The sequence below is a fragment of the Suncus etruscus genome, chromosome 2 (assembly GCF_024139225.1).
Source record: "Suncus etruscus isolate mSunEtr1 chromosome 2, mSunEtr1.pri.cur, whole genome shotgun sequence".
Lineage (NCBI taxonomy): Eukaryota > Metazoa > Chordata > Mammalia > Eulipotyphla > Soricidae > Suncus > Suncus etruscus.
The window spans coordinates 2,021,171-2,033,003 of NC_064849.1; the positions used below are offsets into that span (position 1 = coordinate 2,021,171).

An 11,833-nucleotide genomic window follows, 5' to 3' on the forward strand; every position below is an offset into this window, starting at 1 on the left:
CACAGCTGATTCAGGATGGATGGTGGTTCGATCCTCAGCATCCCATATAGTCCCTCAAGCCTGCCAGGAGCGATTTCTGAACACAGAGCCAGAAGTAATCCCTGAGCATTGCCGATGTGGCCCCAAAACAAACAAACAAAAAATGCAATACCCTTATGGGATGCTTTTTTTTTTTTTGGTTTTTGGGCCACACCCGGCAGTGCTCAGGGGTTACTCCTGGCTTTCTGCTCAGAAATAGCTCCTGGCAGGCACAGGGGACCATGTGGGACACCGGGATTCGAACCAACCACCTTAGGTCCTGGATTGGCTGCTTGCAAGGCAAACGCCGCTGTGCTATCCCTCCGGGCCCTTTTTTTTTTTTTTTTTTTTTGGTTTTTTGGGCCACACCCGTTTGATGCTCAGGGGTTACTCCTGGCTAAGCGCTCAGAAATTGCCCCTGGCTTGGGGGGACCATATGGGACGCCGGGGGATAGAACGGCTGTCGAGATCTTTCCTTGGCTAGCGCTTGCATGGCAGACACCTTACCTCTAGCGCCACCTCGCTGGCCCCACTTTATATATTTTTTAAAGATAGAAGTTTTTTTTTTGTTTTTTTTTGGGGGGGGGGCACACCCACTAATGCTCAGGTCTTACTCCTGCTCTGCACTCAGGAATCACTCCTGGCAGGCTCATGGGACCAGAGAAGGTACCAGGGACTGAACATGGCTGGCCACATTGCAAGCAAACGCCCTCCCCACTATGGTATTGCTCCGGCCCCCTATTTAATTAAATAAACAAAGCCTTTCTTTCCTTTCTAATTTTCGAACAAAGGCCCTGGGACTTGTACCGTGGGTCCTAGTGGAGTTTCAGGCTCTCGGTGTCTCAGCACAGACCCACCTGCATGCCCACCCCCTCCCTGTACTCCAGCCCCTCACCCGGCTTGCTCCTTGACAAGTGTGTTGTTGAGTTTGCTTGTTGGAGTCTGGATCTCCAGTGGTGTAATACACCACCTCAGCTAGATACCTGCCCTGCTCTCTCCCACCACCTCCTACTACCCCTGCCCTTTCTGCTTCCTGCCCCCCTCTGATGTAAGGTTAAGGCTAATCTCATACCACCCTGTGAGATCCTCTTGTACTTGTCCTTCTTATGACTCTTTCTCTACCTCCACCTCCACCCCCATCTCCCTCTCAGTTGCAGCAAATTACATGATTTCATCATTCCTTGTGCTGCATAATCCCTCTGTGTATATATGTTTTCATCATCCATTCACCTGTGCTTTTTTAAAAAAAAAATAATTTTTAGGGCCTAGAGTAACAATACTGTGAGTAGTGCCCTTGCCTTCCATGTGTTTGACCTGAGTTTGATCCCCAGCATCCCAAATGTTCCCCCAAGTCCACCAGAAAATGACTTCCTGAGTTCAAAGTCAGAACTAACCCCTGAGCACCATAGGTTGTGGCCCAAATACCAAAAACAAAAACAAAAAAAACCACTTTTATCACTTTAATTTTTGTTTTGTTTTGTTTTGGTTTGGTTTTTGGTTTTTGGGTCACACCTGGCAGCGCTCAGGGGTAACTCCTGGCTCCACGCTCAGAAATTGCTCCTGGCAGGCTTGGGGGACCATATGGGATGCTGGGATTCAAACCAATGACCTTCTGCATGAAAGGCAAATGCCTTATCTCCATGCTATCTCTCCAGCCCCTTATCACTTTAATTTTAGCACCAATACTTTCCCCTCTGTTTGTTCTTTCTTTCTTTTTTCTTTCTTTCTTTCTCTCTTTCTTTCTTTCTTTCTTTCTTTCTTTCTTTCTTTCTTTCTTTCTTTCTTTCTTTCTTTCTTTCTTTCTTTCTTTCTTTCTTTCTTTCTTTCTTTCTTTCTTTCTTTCTTTCTTTCTTTCTCTCTCTCTCTCTCTCTCTCTCTCTCTCTCTCTTTCTTTCTTTCTTTCTTTCTTTCTTTCTTTCTTTCTTTCTTTCTTTCTTTCTTTCTTTCTTTCTTTCTTTCGCCACACCCGGCGGTGCTCAGTGGCTACTCCTGGTTATCTGCTCAGAAATAGCTCCTGGCAGGCACGGGGGACCATATGGGATGCCAGGATTCGAACCAACCACCTTAGGTCCTGGGTCGGCTGCTTGCAAGGCAAACATCGCTGTGCTATCTCTCCAGCCCCTTGTTTTTTCTTTTTAAAAATGACACGCAGGGGCCGGGCGGTGGCGCTGGAGGTAAGGTGCCTGCCTTGCCTGCGCTAGCCTAGGACGGACCGCGGTTCGATCCCCCGGCGTCCCATATGGTCCCCCAAGAAGCCAGGAGCAACTTCTGAGCGCATAGCCAGGAGTAACCCCTGAGCGTCACAGGGTGTGGTCCAAAAAAAACCAAAAAAAAAAAAATGACACGCAAATTCGTGAAGCATTCCATTTTTTTTTTGGGGGGGCCACACCCGGCGGTGCTCAGGGGTTACTCCTGACTGTCTGCTTAGAAATAGCTCCCGGCAGGCACGGGGGACCATATGGGACACTGGGATTCGAACCAACCACCTTTGGTCCTGGATCGGCTGCTTGCAAGGCAAACGCCGCTGTGCTATCTCTCCGGGCCCCTCCATTTTTTTTTTTTTTTTGAAATAAACACCACACACAGAAAAAAATGTACTTATTTGGGGCTGGAGAGATAGCATGGAGGTAAGGCATTTGCCTTGTATGCAGAAGGTCGATGGTTCGAATCCCAGCATCCCATATGGTCCCCGGAGCCTGCCAGGAGTGATTTCTGAGCATAGAGCCAGGAGTAACCCCTGAGTGCTGCTGGGTGTGACTCAAAAACCAAAAGCCCCCAAAAAAATTTACTTATTTATTTTGGTTTTTGGGCTACACCCAGAGGCGCTCAGGAATAACTCCTGGCTCTGTGCTCGGAAATAGCTCCTGGCAGGCTCAGGGGACCATATGGGATGCTAGAGATTGAACCTGGGTCAGTTCTGGGTTTGCAAGGCAAACACCCTATCATTGTGCTATGGCTCCAGCCCTTCTGTTTTGTTTTGTTTTGTTTTTTCTTAAGGTGATCTGATTTTACCTCATTTCCTTCCCTTTGTCACCGTTGTGACTTGGCAGAAACTATGCATGCTCAGCTGAGGGTCACCTCCATGCTGCAGAGGGAGGGTCATTCTGGTGGCTTTGGGGACCACATTCAGTGGGGTCAAACTCATGGCCTGGCACGTACAGCATTGGGCTGGGCTGGGAGTCCTCAAAGGAAGGGGCTGCGATAGGAACAACTTGGCCTCCTGGCACAGTGCAGGGTGCGAGTCACAGGGCTTGGATGGGGAGGTTCTCTGTCAGGGGGTAGACTCTACTTTCTCGGGCACAGGCGAGCACATGACACAGGAAGACCTGACTGACTGTCTCACCACGCTCTATGGCCTGAACCCCGAGGGCTGGAAGTCGGAGCCCGCCACCACCTCCATCAAAGGTAGCCGATGCCAGGGACCAGAGAGGCAGCACAGTGGGGAGGGCGTTTGCCTTGCACGCAGTCAACCAACCCGGGTTCGATCCCCAACATCCAGTAGGGTCTTCCAAGCCTGCCAAGAATGATTCCTGAGCACAGAGCCAGGAGTAATCCTAAGCACCGCTAGGTGTAGCCCAAAAGTAAAAATAAAAGAGGGCGCTTAGCTCCTGGCGTTCCAGAGAGGCCTGTCCCTCCTGCCCCCCAATACATCTCACAAGGCCCTGCCTGGGTGTGGGAGCCCCTCAGTGCTCTTTCCCATGCTCCAAGGGAACACCTGCTCAGTCAGGGTGGGGGTACCGGCAGGAAAGGACACAGGTTGATGGGGGGCTCCCAGCTACCTGCAGGTCTCCCCCTTCTTGGCTTACTCTGATCCCTGCATCTGATGGCCTTTCCCACTCCGGCCCTGAGTCTCATCTCCCGGCCCTGTCAGAGAGGGCGGCTAACCATTGCCCCATGGGGTTGTCTCAGCGGCTCTTCGGGCAGGGAGGGGCCTGAGCAGGATGTAGGTGGGTGTCCACATGCTCCCACGAGGAGCCAAAGCCCATATCCCCCCAACCACTTCCCAGCACCCAGAGCCAGATCCAGCCTGAGCACCTCCCAGGCTGTTGCTGTAGCTAAGGAGATGTGCTCATGTGTGTGTATGTGTGTGTGTGTGTGTGTGTGTGTGTGTGTGTGTGTGTGTGTGTGTGTGACTTCTCTTCACAGGTTCAGCGATTTGCTTTGAAGAGGAGCTCCCAGAAGAGATCACGGCTGAAATATTCACTACAGACATTCTCGGTCTAACCATGCCCCAGGATCCCCAAACTCAGTGATGAAGTTGGATGGGAGTGTTTGAGACAAAGGGCTCTGCATATGACTGTGTGTTTATGTATGTTGGTGTGTGTCCGCGTGTGTGTGCATGGGTGCAGGCGTGTACGGTGTATTTTTCTCCCCCGAGAGACTGCTTTTCCTGCACTTCCCAACCCCCATCTTGCCTGTTATCTAGAACATGTGAACATTAAATGCAAATATCTCTTAAGAACGGAATTGTCCAAGTTGGATTTTCTTCTGTTTCTGAAACAGGAAAGAGGGTGAGGGCCAGAACCCTCACAGCAGCTGGCTACACCTGGGGCTGCTTCCTGCCCCCACGCATGGGGGGGGTCCATTGTGGAATTGGGAGGCTCATTGGGTCTCTGGGCCCCCAGAATGTCCTATTGTAGCTTCTTACCCACCCAGCAGCCCCACAGCTGTGAGCAGCCGTTGTGACATGCCCCATTGCCATGGGGCCCAGAGTCCCTCAGCTGGCAGACCCTGGGGCCCTGGGGCACTCACTGCACCTGGGCCAGAGGCCTCCCAGATGGTTCCCCTTGGGTAGAGCGCTCCAGCGTCCTCAAGCTGCCTCCCCATTGCCCACCCCCAAGCACTGAGGTAGATTTGCAGCCTATATGCCCTGTGATGTCCCTGCTGCCCAGGACAGACAACAGCATGGATCAGAGCCTGTCGGGTCAGGGTTGTATTTGTGGTGTTTTACAAGCTAGTTTATGTTTTTGAAAGAAAAGAAAACAACAACAAATAAATAAAAGCACATTAAGGAAAAAGTAGGTTTAGGAATCAAATTTGTAACTGCCAAAGACGGAGATGTCATGGTTGAGAAGTTCCTAGGGATATTTTAGGGGACAGGAAACTCACTAGTTCTCCTTTATTTTTTTGGTTTTTGGGCCACACCGGTTTGATGCTCAGGGGTTACTCCGGCTATGCGCTCAGAAATCGCACCTGGGTTGGGGGGATCGAACCGAGATCCGTCCTACGCTAGCGCTTGCAAGGCAGACACCTTACCTCTAGCGCCACCTTCCCGGCCCCCTCCTTTATTTGTTGTTGGTTTTGAAGTTTGAACCATATCTTGCAGGACTCAGGGCTTCCTCCTGGCTCTGTGCTCAGGGATCACTCCTGCTAGGCATGGGGACTATAAGGGATGCCGGGTCTTGAACCCAGGTTGGCCCCTTGCAAGGCAAGTGCCCTCCCTGCTGTGCTCTTGCTCCCTCCCTGATCTTTCTCTTAAAACATCACTCAGTGGGAGCAGAGGAGACAATCTGAAGGCAGGGGACAGCAGGATCCCTATACCCTATGGACCCCTGAGCACTGAGCTGGGAGTAGCCCGAGCACTGCCCAAGCAAAACCACAGCAGTCCCCAGGGGCCTAGGCTCTGCTCTGGTCCCCACAGTGCAGAATCAGAACCGCAGCATCTGAGCCTCCCTGACCCACGAGCCAGCCAGAACTAGGGCCTCTGAGAGGAAGGAACTTAAGGTTGCTGTTTTGGGGGGCACGCTCAGCTATGCTCAGGGATTACTCCTGGCAGATGCTGGGGATCTAACCTAAGTCGGCTGCATGCAGGGCAAATGCCCCCCCCCCAGCTGTCTGTCTATCTGGCCCTCAGAAAGGGTCCTGGTAAGAGATCCATGGACTCGGGCCAGGCTGCAGGGACCCTGGAAGTTTGACTCTGGAGCAGGATCCAGGAGGACATTGGCCTTCTGCCCACACTAGTAGCCTGGACCACTTTTTGTAGGTCCAAGGATGCATATCCTATTGCTTAGAGACACAGGGGGCCGAAACAATAGCAGAGCGATAAGGCATTTGCCTTGTAGATGGCTAACTATGGTTCAATTCCCGGCATCCCATATGGTCCCCAGAGCCTGCCAGGAGCAATTTCTGAGCACAGAGCCAGTAGGAACCCATAAGCACCACTGGGTGTGGCCCCACCAAAAAAAAAAAAAAAAAAAGAAAAGTGTTTAGGGTCGGAGGAGGAGGAGGAGGAGTAGCACAGCAATAGGTCATTTGCCTTGCACACAACTGACCTGGGACAGACCCAGGTTTGATCCCTGACATCCCATATGATTCCCCAAACCTGCCAGGAGAGACTTCTAACCTCAGAGCCAGGAGTAACCCCTGAGTGCCGATGAGTGTAGCCAAAAAAACAAAAACAAAAACGAAAACAAAAACAAAGAAAGAAAGAAAGAAAGAAAGAAAGAAAGAAAGAAAGAAAGAAAGAAAGAAAGAAAGAAAGAAAGAAAGAAAGAAAGAAAGAAAGAAAGAAAGAAAGAGGGAGGGAGGGAGGGAGGGAGGGAGGGAGGGAGGAAGAAGAAAGAAAGAAAGAAAGAAAGAAAGAAAGAAAGAAAGAAAGAAAGAAAGAAAGAAAGAAAGAAAGAAAGAAAGAAAGAAAGAAAGAAAGAAAGAAAGAAAGAAAGAGAAAGAAAAGAGAGAGAGAAAGAAAGAAAGAAAGAAAGAAAGAAAGAAAGAAAGAAAGAAAGAAAGAAAGAAAGAAAGAGAGAGAGAGAAAAAGAGAGAAAGAAAGAAAGAGAGAGAGAGAGAGAAAAAAAGAGAGAAAGAAAGGGAGGAAGGAAGGAAGAAGGGAGGGAGGGAAGGAGGAAGGAAGGAAGGAAGGAAGGAAGGAAGAAGGAAGGAAGGAAGGAAAAGGAAGGAAGGAGGGAAGAAGGAAGGAAGGAGGGAAGAAGGAAGGAAGGAGGGAAGAAGGAAGGAAGGAAGGAGGGAAGAAGGAAGGAAGGAAGAAGGAAGGAAGGAAGGAAAAGAAAAGAAAGAAGAAAAAGAAAAAGTAAGTAAAATGATCCAGAAAAAGGGGGCAGGAGGCGTGCCCGGTGCCAGGGATGTGTTTTTGGCCTGGGTTCCCCCATTGCAGGGCCCTAGTAGCACCGTAGCCTAGGCAGAGTGTCTCCCGGAGGCGCCCTGGGCCCCACGAGCCCCCTCCCCAAAGGAGAAACAGAGGAGCTGGGTTGACGCAACCTCCCTCAGGGCAGCGCAACACCCAGTCAGGGTGAGCTCGGGGACCACCATGGGGTCCCTGAGCTGTCAGCGTCAATCGCAGAGTTGCCAGGCACAGGGCCGCCTCCTGTCTTACTAGGCAGCAGTAGGTACTGGTGGAATGCCCACTGGGGGGTACCACCCCTGGCCGCCCCCTGTGTGACCCCAAGACACAGCCACTTCCTCAGAAAAGGACAGGGCGTGTCCTGCTGCCATCCATCCCCATCCCCCCCAAACAGCCTCTCTCAGGGACAGCCTAGGTCTTTTGTTTGTGTTGTTGTTGTTGTGTTTTTGGTTTTTAAGCCACACCCTGAGGTGCACAGGTGTTCCTCCTGGCTCTGTGCGCAGAAATCATTCCTGGCAGGCTTGGGGACCATATAGGATGCCAGGGATTGAATCCAGGTCGGCTGCATGCAAGGCAAATGTCCTATCTACTAAGCTATTCCTCCAGCCCCTTGTTTTCGTTTTGTTTTGTTTTGTTTTGTTTTGTTTTGGGGGGACCACACCTGCTGGTGCTCAAGGGTTACTTCTGGCTCTGCATTCAGTAATCACTCCTTGCGGTGTTTGGTGATGCCGGGAATCGAACTAGGCAAGGGCAGTGCCCTCCCCTCAGTGCTATTGCTCTGGCCCCAGCAGAGCAAATATTTCGCATCTGTTAGTTTTCCTCATTCGTGTACATGGATCATCGTTCCACCTCCGCTCTGTCTTGTTCCGTGTATTTTCACAGTTTATCCAGGTCTTTCACCTCCTTTGTAAATTTATTCCTAAGCATTTAAAGCATTTGTACGCAGTTGTGAATGGAACTGCTGCCTTAATTTCTTCCTCCAGTTCATTATCTGCAGAGAGGAATACAACGTATTTTTGTTTATTGATATTGTGAGCAGCCACTTTGCTGAACTCATTAATTGTTCCTGTGGCCTTGGATTGGAGTCTTTGGGTTTTCTATAGATTATCAAAGCAACTAATTACAGTTTCTTGGGGTATTTTTTCTTTTTCCTTTTTTTTGTTTTTGTTTTTGTTTTTGCTTTTGCTTTTGGGCCACACCCGGCGACTTTCAGGGGTTACTCTTGGCTCTGTGCTCAGAAATTGTTCCTGGCTGGTTCAGGGGACCCTATGGGATGCTGTTGATCAAACCTGGGCCTGTCTCGGGTTGGCTGTGTGCAAACACCCTACTGCTGTGCTATTGCCCCTGTTTCTTGTTTTCTTGTTTTGTTTTTGTTTTTGTTTTTGTTTTCTGATCTAGGTTCCTTTCTTGTTGTCTAATAGCTCTGACTTTGGGGAACAGGTTTGGTTTGTTTGGGGGCCACACCCAGTAGTGCTCAGGGGCCTAACGGTGTGTCAGTGATCTAACCTGCGTCAGTCATGTACAAGGCAAGCACCCTAACTACTGTACTATCTCTCTGGCCCCTGGAGAACAGTTTGACCCTAAGTACAGTGGTGAGGGCAATGGGGACATACATCTTCTTACATACATCCTGCTTAGTAATTTTCAACAATTTTACTCATAAAATCCCCAAAGACAGACAGAAAGTTCATTAAGGTTGAGTGAGGGGTCAGAGCAATAGTATAGCAGGGAGGGCCCTAGCCTTGCATCTGGCTGACTCGGGTTCAATCCTTGGTGTCTCCTAAGGTCCCCTGAGCCTGCCAGGAGTGATTTCTGAGTGCAGAACCAGGAGTAACCCCTGAGTGCCACCAGTTGTGGCCCAACAACAAACAAATAAAAAAGGCCTATAGTTGGGGGGCAGCCCACAGTTGGGGGAAGGCCTGTCTTTGTCACGCTGCCTTGGGGGCCTCCTCCAGTGGCCACTGTGGGAAAGGCCCCTGCTGCTTACCTGGCACTGGCCGGTCCCTGGTGTCAATGCCGCAGTCAGTCCAGGCTGCTCCTGAAACAATGCAGGATTGTCCCAGTGAGGAGGTGCCGGGGCTGGGTTCCGGCCAGTGCTGGGCTCCGGGCTGTTTGGTCACCCCTCCAGAAGGCAAAGCCGTACTGCCCCGAGGAAGGGTCTCGGCAGTTGAGCTGGGTCCTCAGGGTGCTGCCCTCCTCTTGGGGTGGAAGCATCCGCCTCCCATGGGCAAGACTTCCCACATGCTCACCACCTCCCCCAAATGAAGCAAAACTTCCCCTTTGGTGGTCCCAGTTTTTAAGCTCAGCACCCTTGGGTAGCTATTCAGGCCAGTTCTCAGGCTACTGGGAGTTAGTTGGGTGCCGGAACCTGTCTCTTTCAGTGGCTTCCACAGCTTCCCTGCAGTGAGAAAGTAGGGGGGTGCCTACACCCCAAAAGGATGAATAGAGAGATTTCAGAACTGCTGTGCAGTTGCCATGTGCAAGGCAAACACCCTACGGCTGCACTATAGCTCCGGCTCCAAACAAGCACCTTAATCTTGGTATATCTCTCCAGCTTCTTTAAAAAAATTATTTTGTTGGGGGGGGGAAAAAAATTATTTTGTTGGACCCGGAGAGATAGCACAGCGGTGTTTGTCTTGCAAGCAGCCGATTCAGGACCAAAGGTGGTTGGTTCAAATCCCGGTGTCCCATATGGTCCCCGTGCCTGCCAGGAGCTATTTCTGAGCAGACAGCCAGGAGTAACCCCTGAGCACCGCCCGGTATGACCCAAAAACCAAAAAAAAAATTATTTGGGGCCGGGTAGGTGGCGCTGGAGGTAAGGTGTCTGCCTTGCAAGCGCTAGCCAAGGAAGGACCGCGGTTCGATCCCCCGGCGTCCCATATGGTCCCCCCAAGCCAAGGGCGATTTCTGAGCACATAGCCAGGAGTAACCCCTGAGCGTCAAACGGGTGTGGCCCAAAAACCAAAAAAAAAAAAAAAATTATTTGTTTGTTTACTTTTGGGTCACACCCGGTGGCACTCAGGGGTTACTCTTGGCTGTCTGCTCAGAAATTGCTCCTGGCAGGCTCGGGGGACCATACAGGATGCAGAAGATTAATAGTGGGTCAGCTGTATGTAAAGCAAATGCCACCCCCCACCGATTTTTTTTTTTTTGGTTTTGGGGTCACACCCGGCAGCGCTCAGGGGTTACTCCTGGCATTATGCTCAGAAATCGTCCCTGGCAGGCTCAGGGGACCATATGGGATGCCGGGAATCAAACCACCATGCTTCTGCATGCGAGGCAAACACCTTACCTCCATGCCATCTCTCCAGACCCCCCCCAACCGATTTTTTAAAATAAAACTGGGAATGGAAACTTAAGCCTCTTCCCTATCTATATGTTGTGTACAGTGTACACTGAACAGCTAAGCTTCATCCTTGACCCATGTACACACATATACAGATGCGTGTGTGTGTGTGTGTGTGTGTGTGTGTGTGTAAATATGCAGTCCTGAGACCAAACCTAGAGTTCCCACAGGCAAATCACATTCTCCAGCCCTTTGTGCCAACTTCCATGCCCTCTCTAAATTACAGAGATCTCTATAGACATATTGATCGATTTAAAAATATTATTGCTATTACTACTATTATTTTGGCTACTATTATTGGATTTTGGGTCACACCCAGCAGTGCTCAGAAGTTACTCCTGGCTCTGCGCTCAGAAACCGCTCCTGACGGGCTCTGGGAACCATGTAGGAAGTTAGGGATCGGACCTAGAGGGAGGCCTCGACGGTGAGTCGCCATCCCAGGAGACCCACTCAAACCCCAAAACTGCAGGGGTCACTTCTCAGGTTCCTGAAGGAATGCATGGGCAGGGGGCTTGCGTGCTACACAGGGTGGCTGGTGGCCATGGCCTTGAACTTCCCTGGGACTCCTCAAGACCCTGGGCAGACTGCCACCACCACCACCAGCAGCAGCAGCGCCTGGGATTCAGCAGCCCCAAGAAGGGGCGCCAGGGTGGTCCGGCCCTCCAGGAGAGCGCACCAAGTGCATCTGTCAGAGGGCCAGAGCTTGATCTTGGGAACCCAGCAGGGACAACAGCTAAAGCTGAAATCGCGGTGCGGTTCGGTTCGGAACAGAAGTCTCCGGGTCTGTTGGAGAGGCGCCTTGCCTTGTCCAGCGCATGGTGGGGGCCTAGTCGGGGATCCCCAATACCCGGGTGGACCCGACCCGGCTTCTTTCCAAAGAAACCGACCCGCCAGACTCTTGGGGGGTCCCGTGGGTGGGCTGGAGAGGCCGGGCCGCGCTCCGGCCCATCCTTGCGCGTCGCCTCCACTCCAAGTTTGGAGAGCCGGGGACCCTTCCCAGCTCCCCAAATCGCCCCCAAGCCCCCCGTAGCAGCTCGGGCCGGCCGGACACTCGCCTCCCAGGCCTCCCAGGCCCCCCGATCGCCGGGTTCTGGGTGCGGGAGGGAGGGCGCATGGAAGCAGCCCCGGCACCTGCGGCCTCGGGGTGGTGGTGAGTGGGTCCCGTTGCGCGCGGGCAAGGCGAGCGATCGGGGGTCCGGGGGCGCTTTGGGGAGCCCGGGGGGTCTCGGGGAGCTCGGGGGGGCTCGGGCGGGGGCGCCCCGGGGCCAAGGCCTGGAGGAGGCGCGGCTCCCCTGGGCGCAAAGCGGCGGCGGCGCTTGCGCATTGGGCCAGGCTGGGGCTTTGTGTGTGCGTGCGTGCGCGCTTGTGTGTGTGCGTGTGTGTGTGTGTGT

The 11,833-nt window shown here is 52.0% G+C and overlaps 2 protein-coding genes across 2 annotated transcripts in view; one reads left to right on the plus strand and one right to left on the minus strand.

The window, feature by feature from the left end:
- Positions 1 to 4,280, plus strand: part of CFAP251 (cilia and flagella associated protein 251) — a 29,987-nt gene extending 25,707 nt beyond the window's left edge. The window contains exons 20-21 of the mRNA XM_049768197.1: positions 3,322 to 3,423; positions 4,165 to 4,280. Of these exons, the coding sequence (XP_049624154.1) occupies positions 3,322 to 3,423; positions 4,165 to 4,271 (209 nt within the window). The 3' untranslated portion in view covers positions 4,272 to 4,280. The remainder of the gene's footprint in view (positions 1 to 3,321; positions 3,424 to 4,164) is intronic.
- The window catches only part of CLIP1 (CAP-Gly domain containing linker protein 1), a 315,265-nt gene that overhangs the window by 77,737 nt on the left and 225,695 nt on the right, over positions 1 to 11,833 (minus strand). The gene's annotated exons all lie outside the window — the stretch shown is intronic.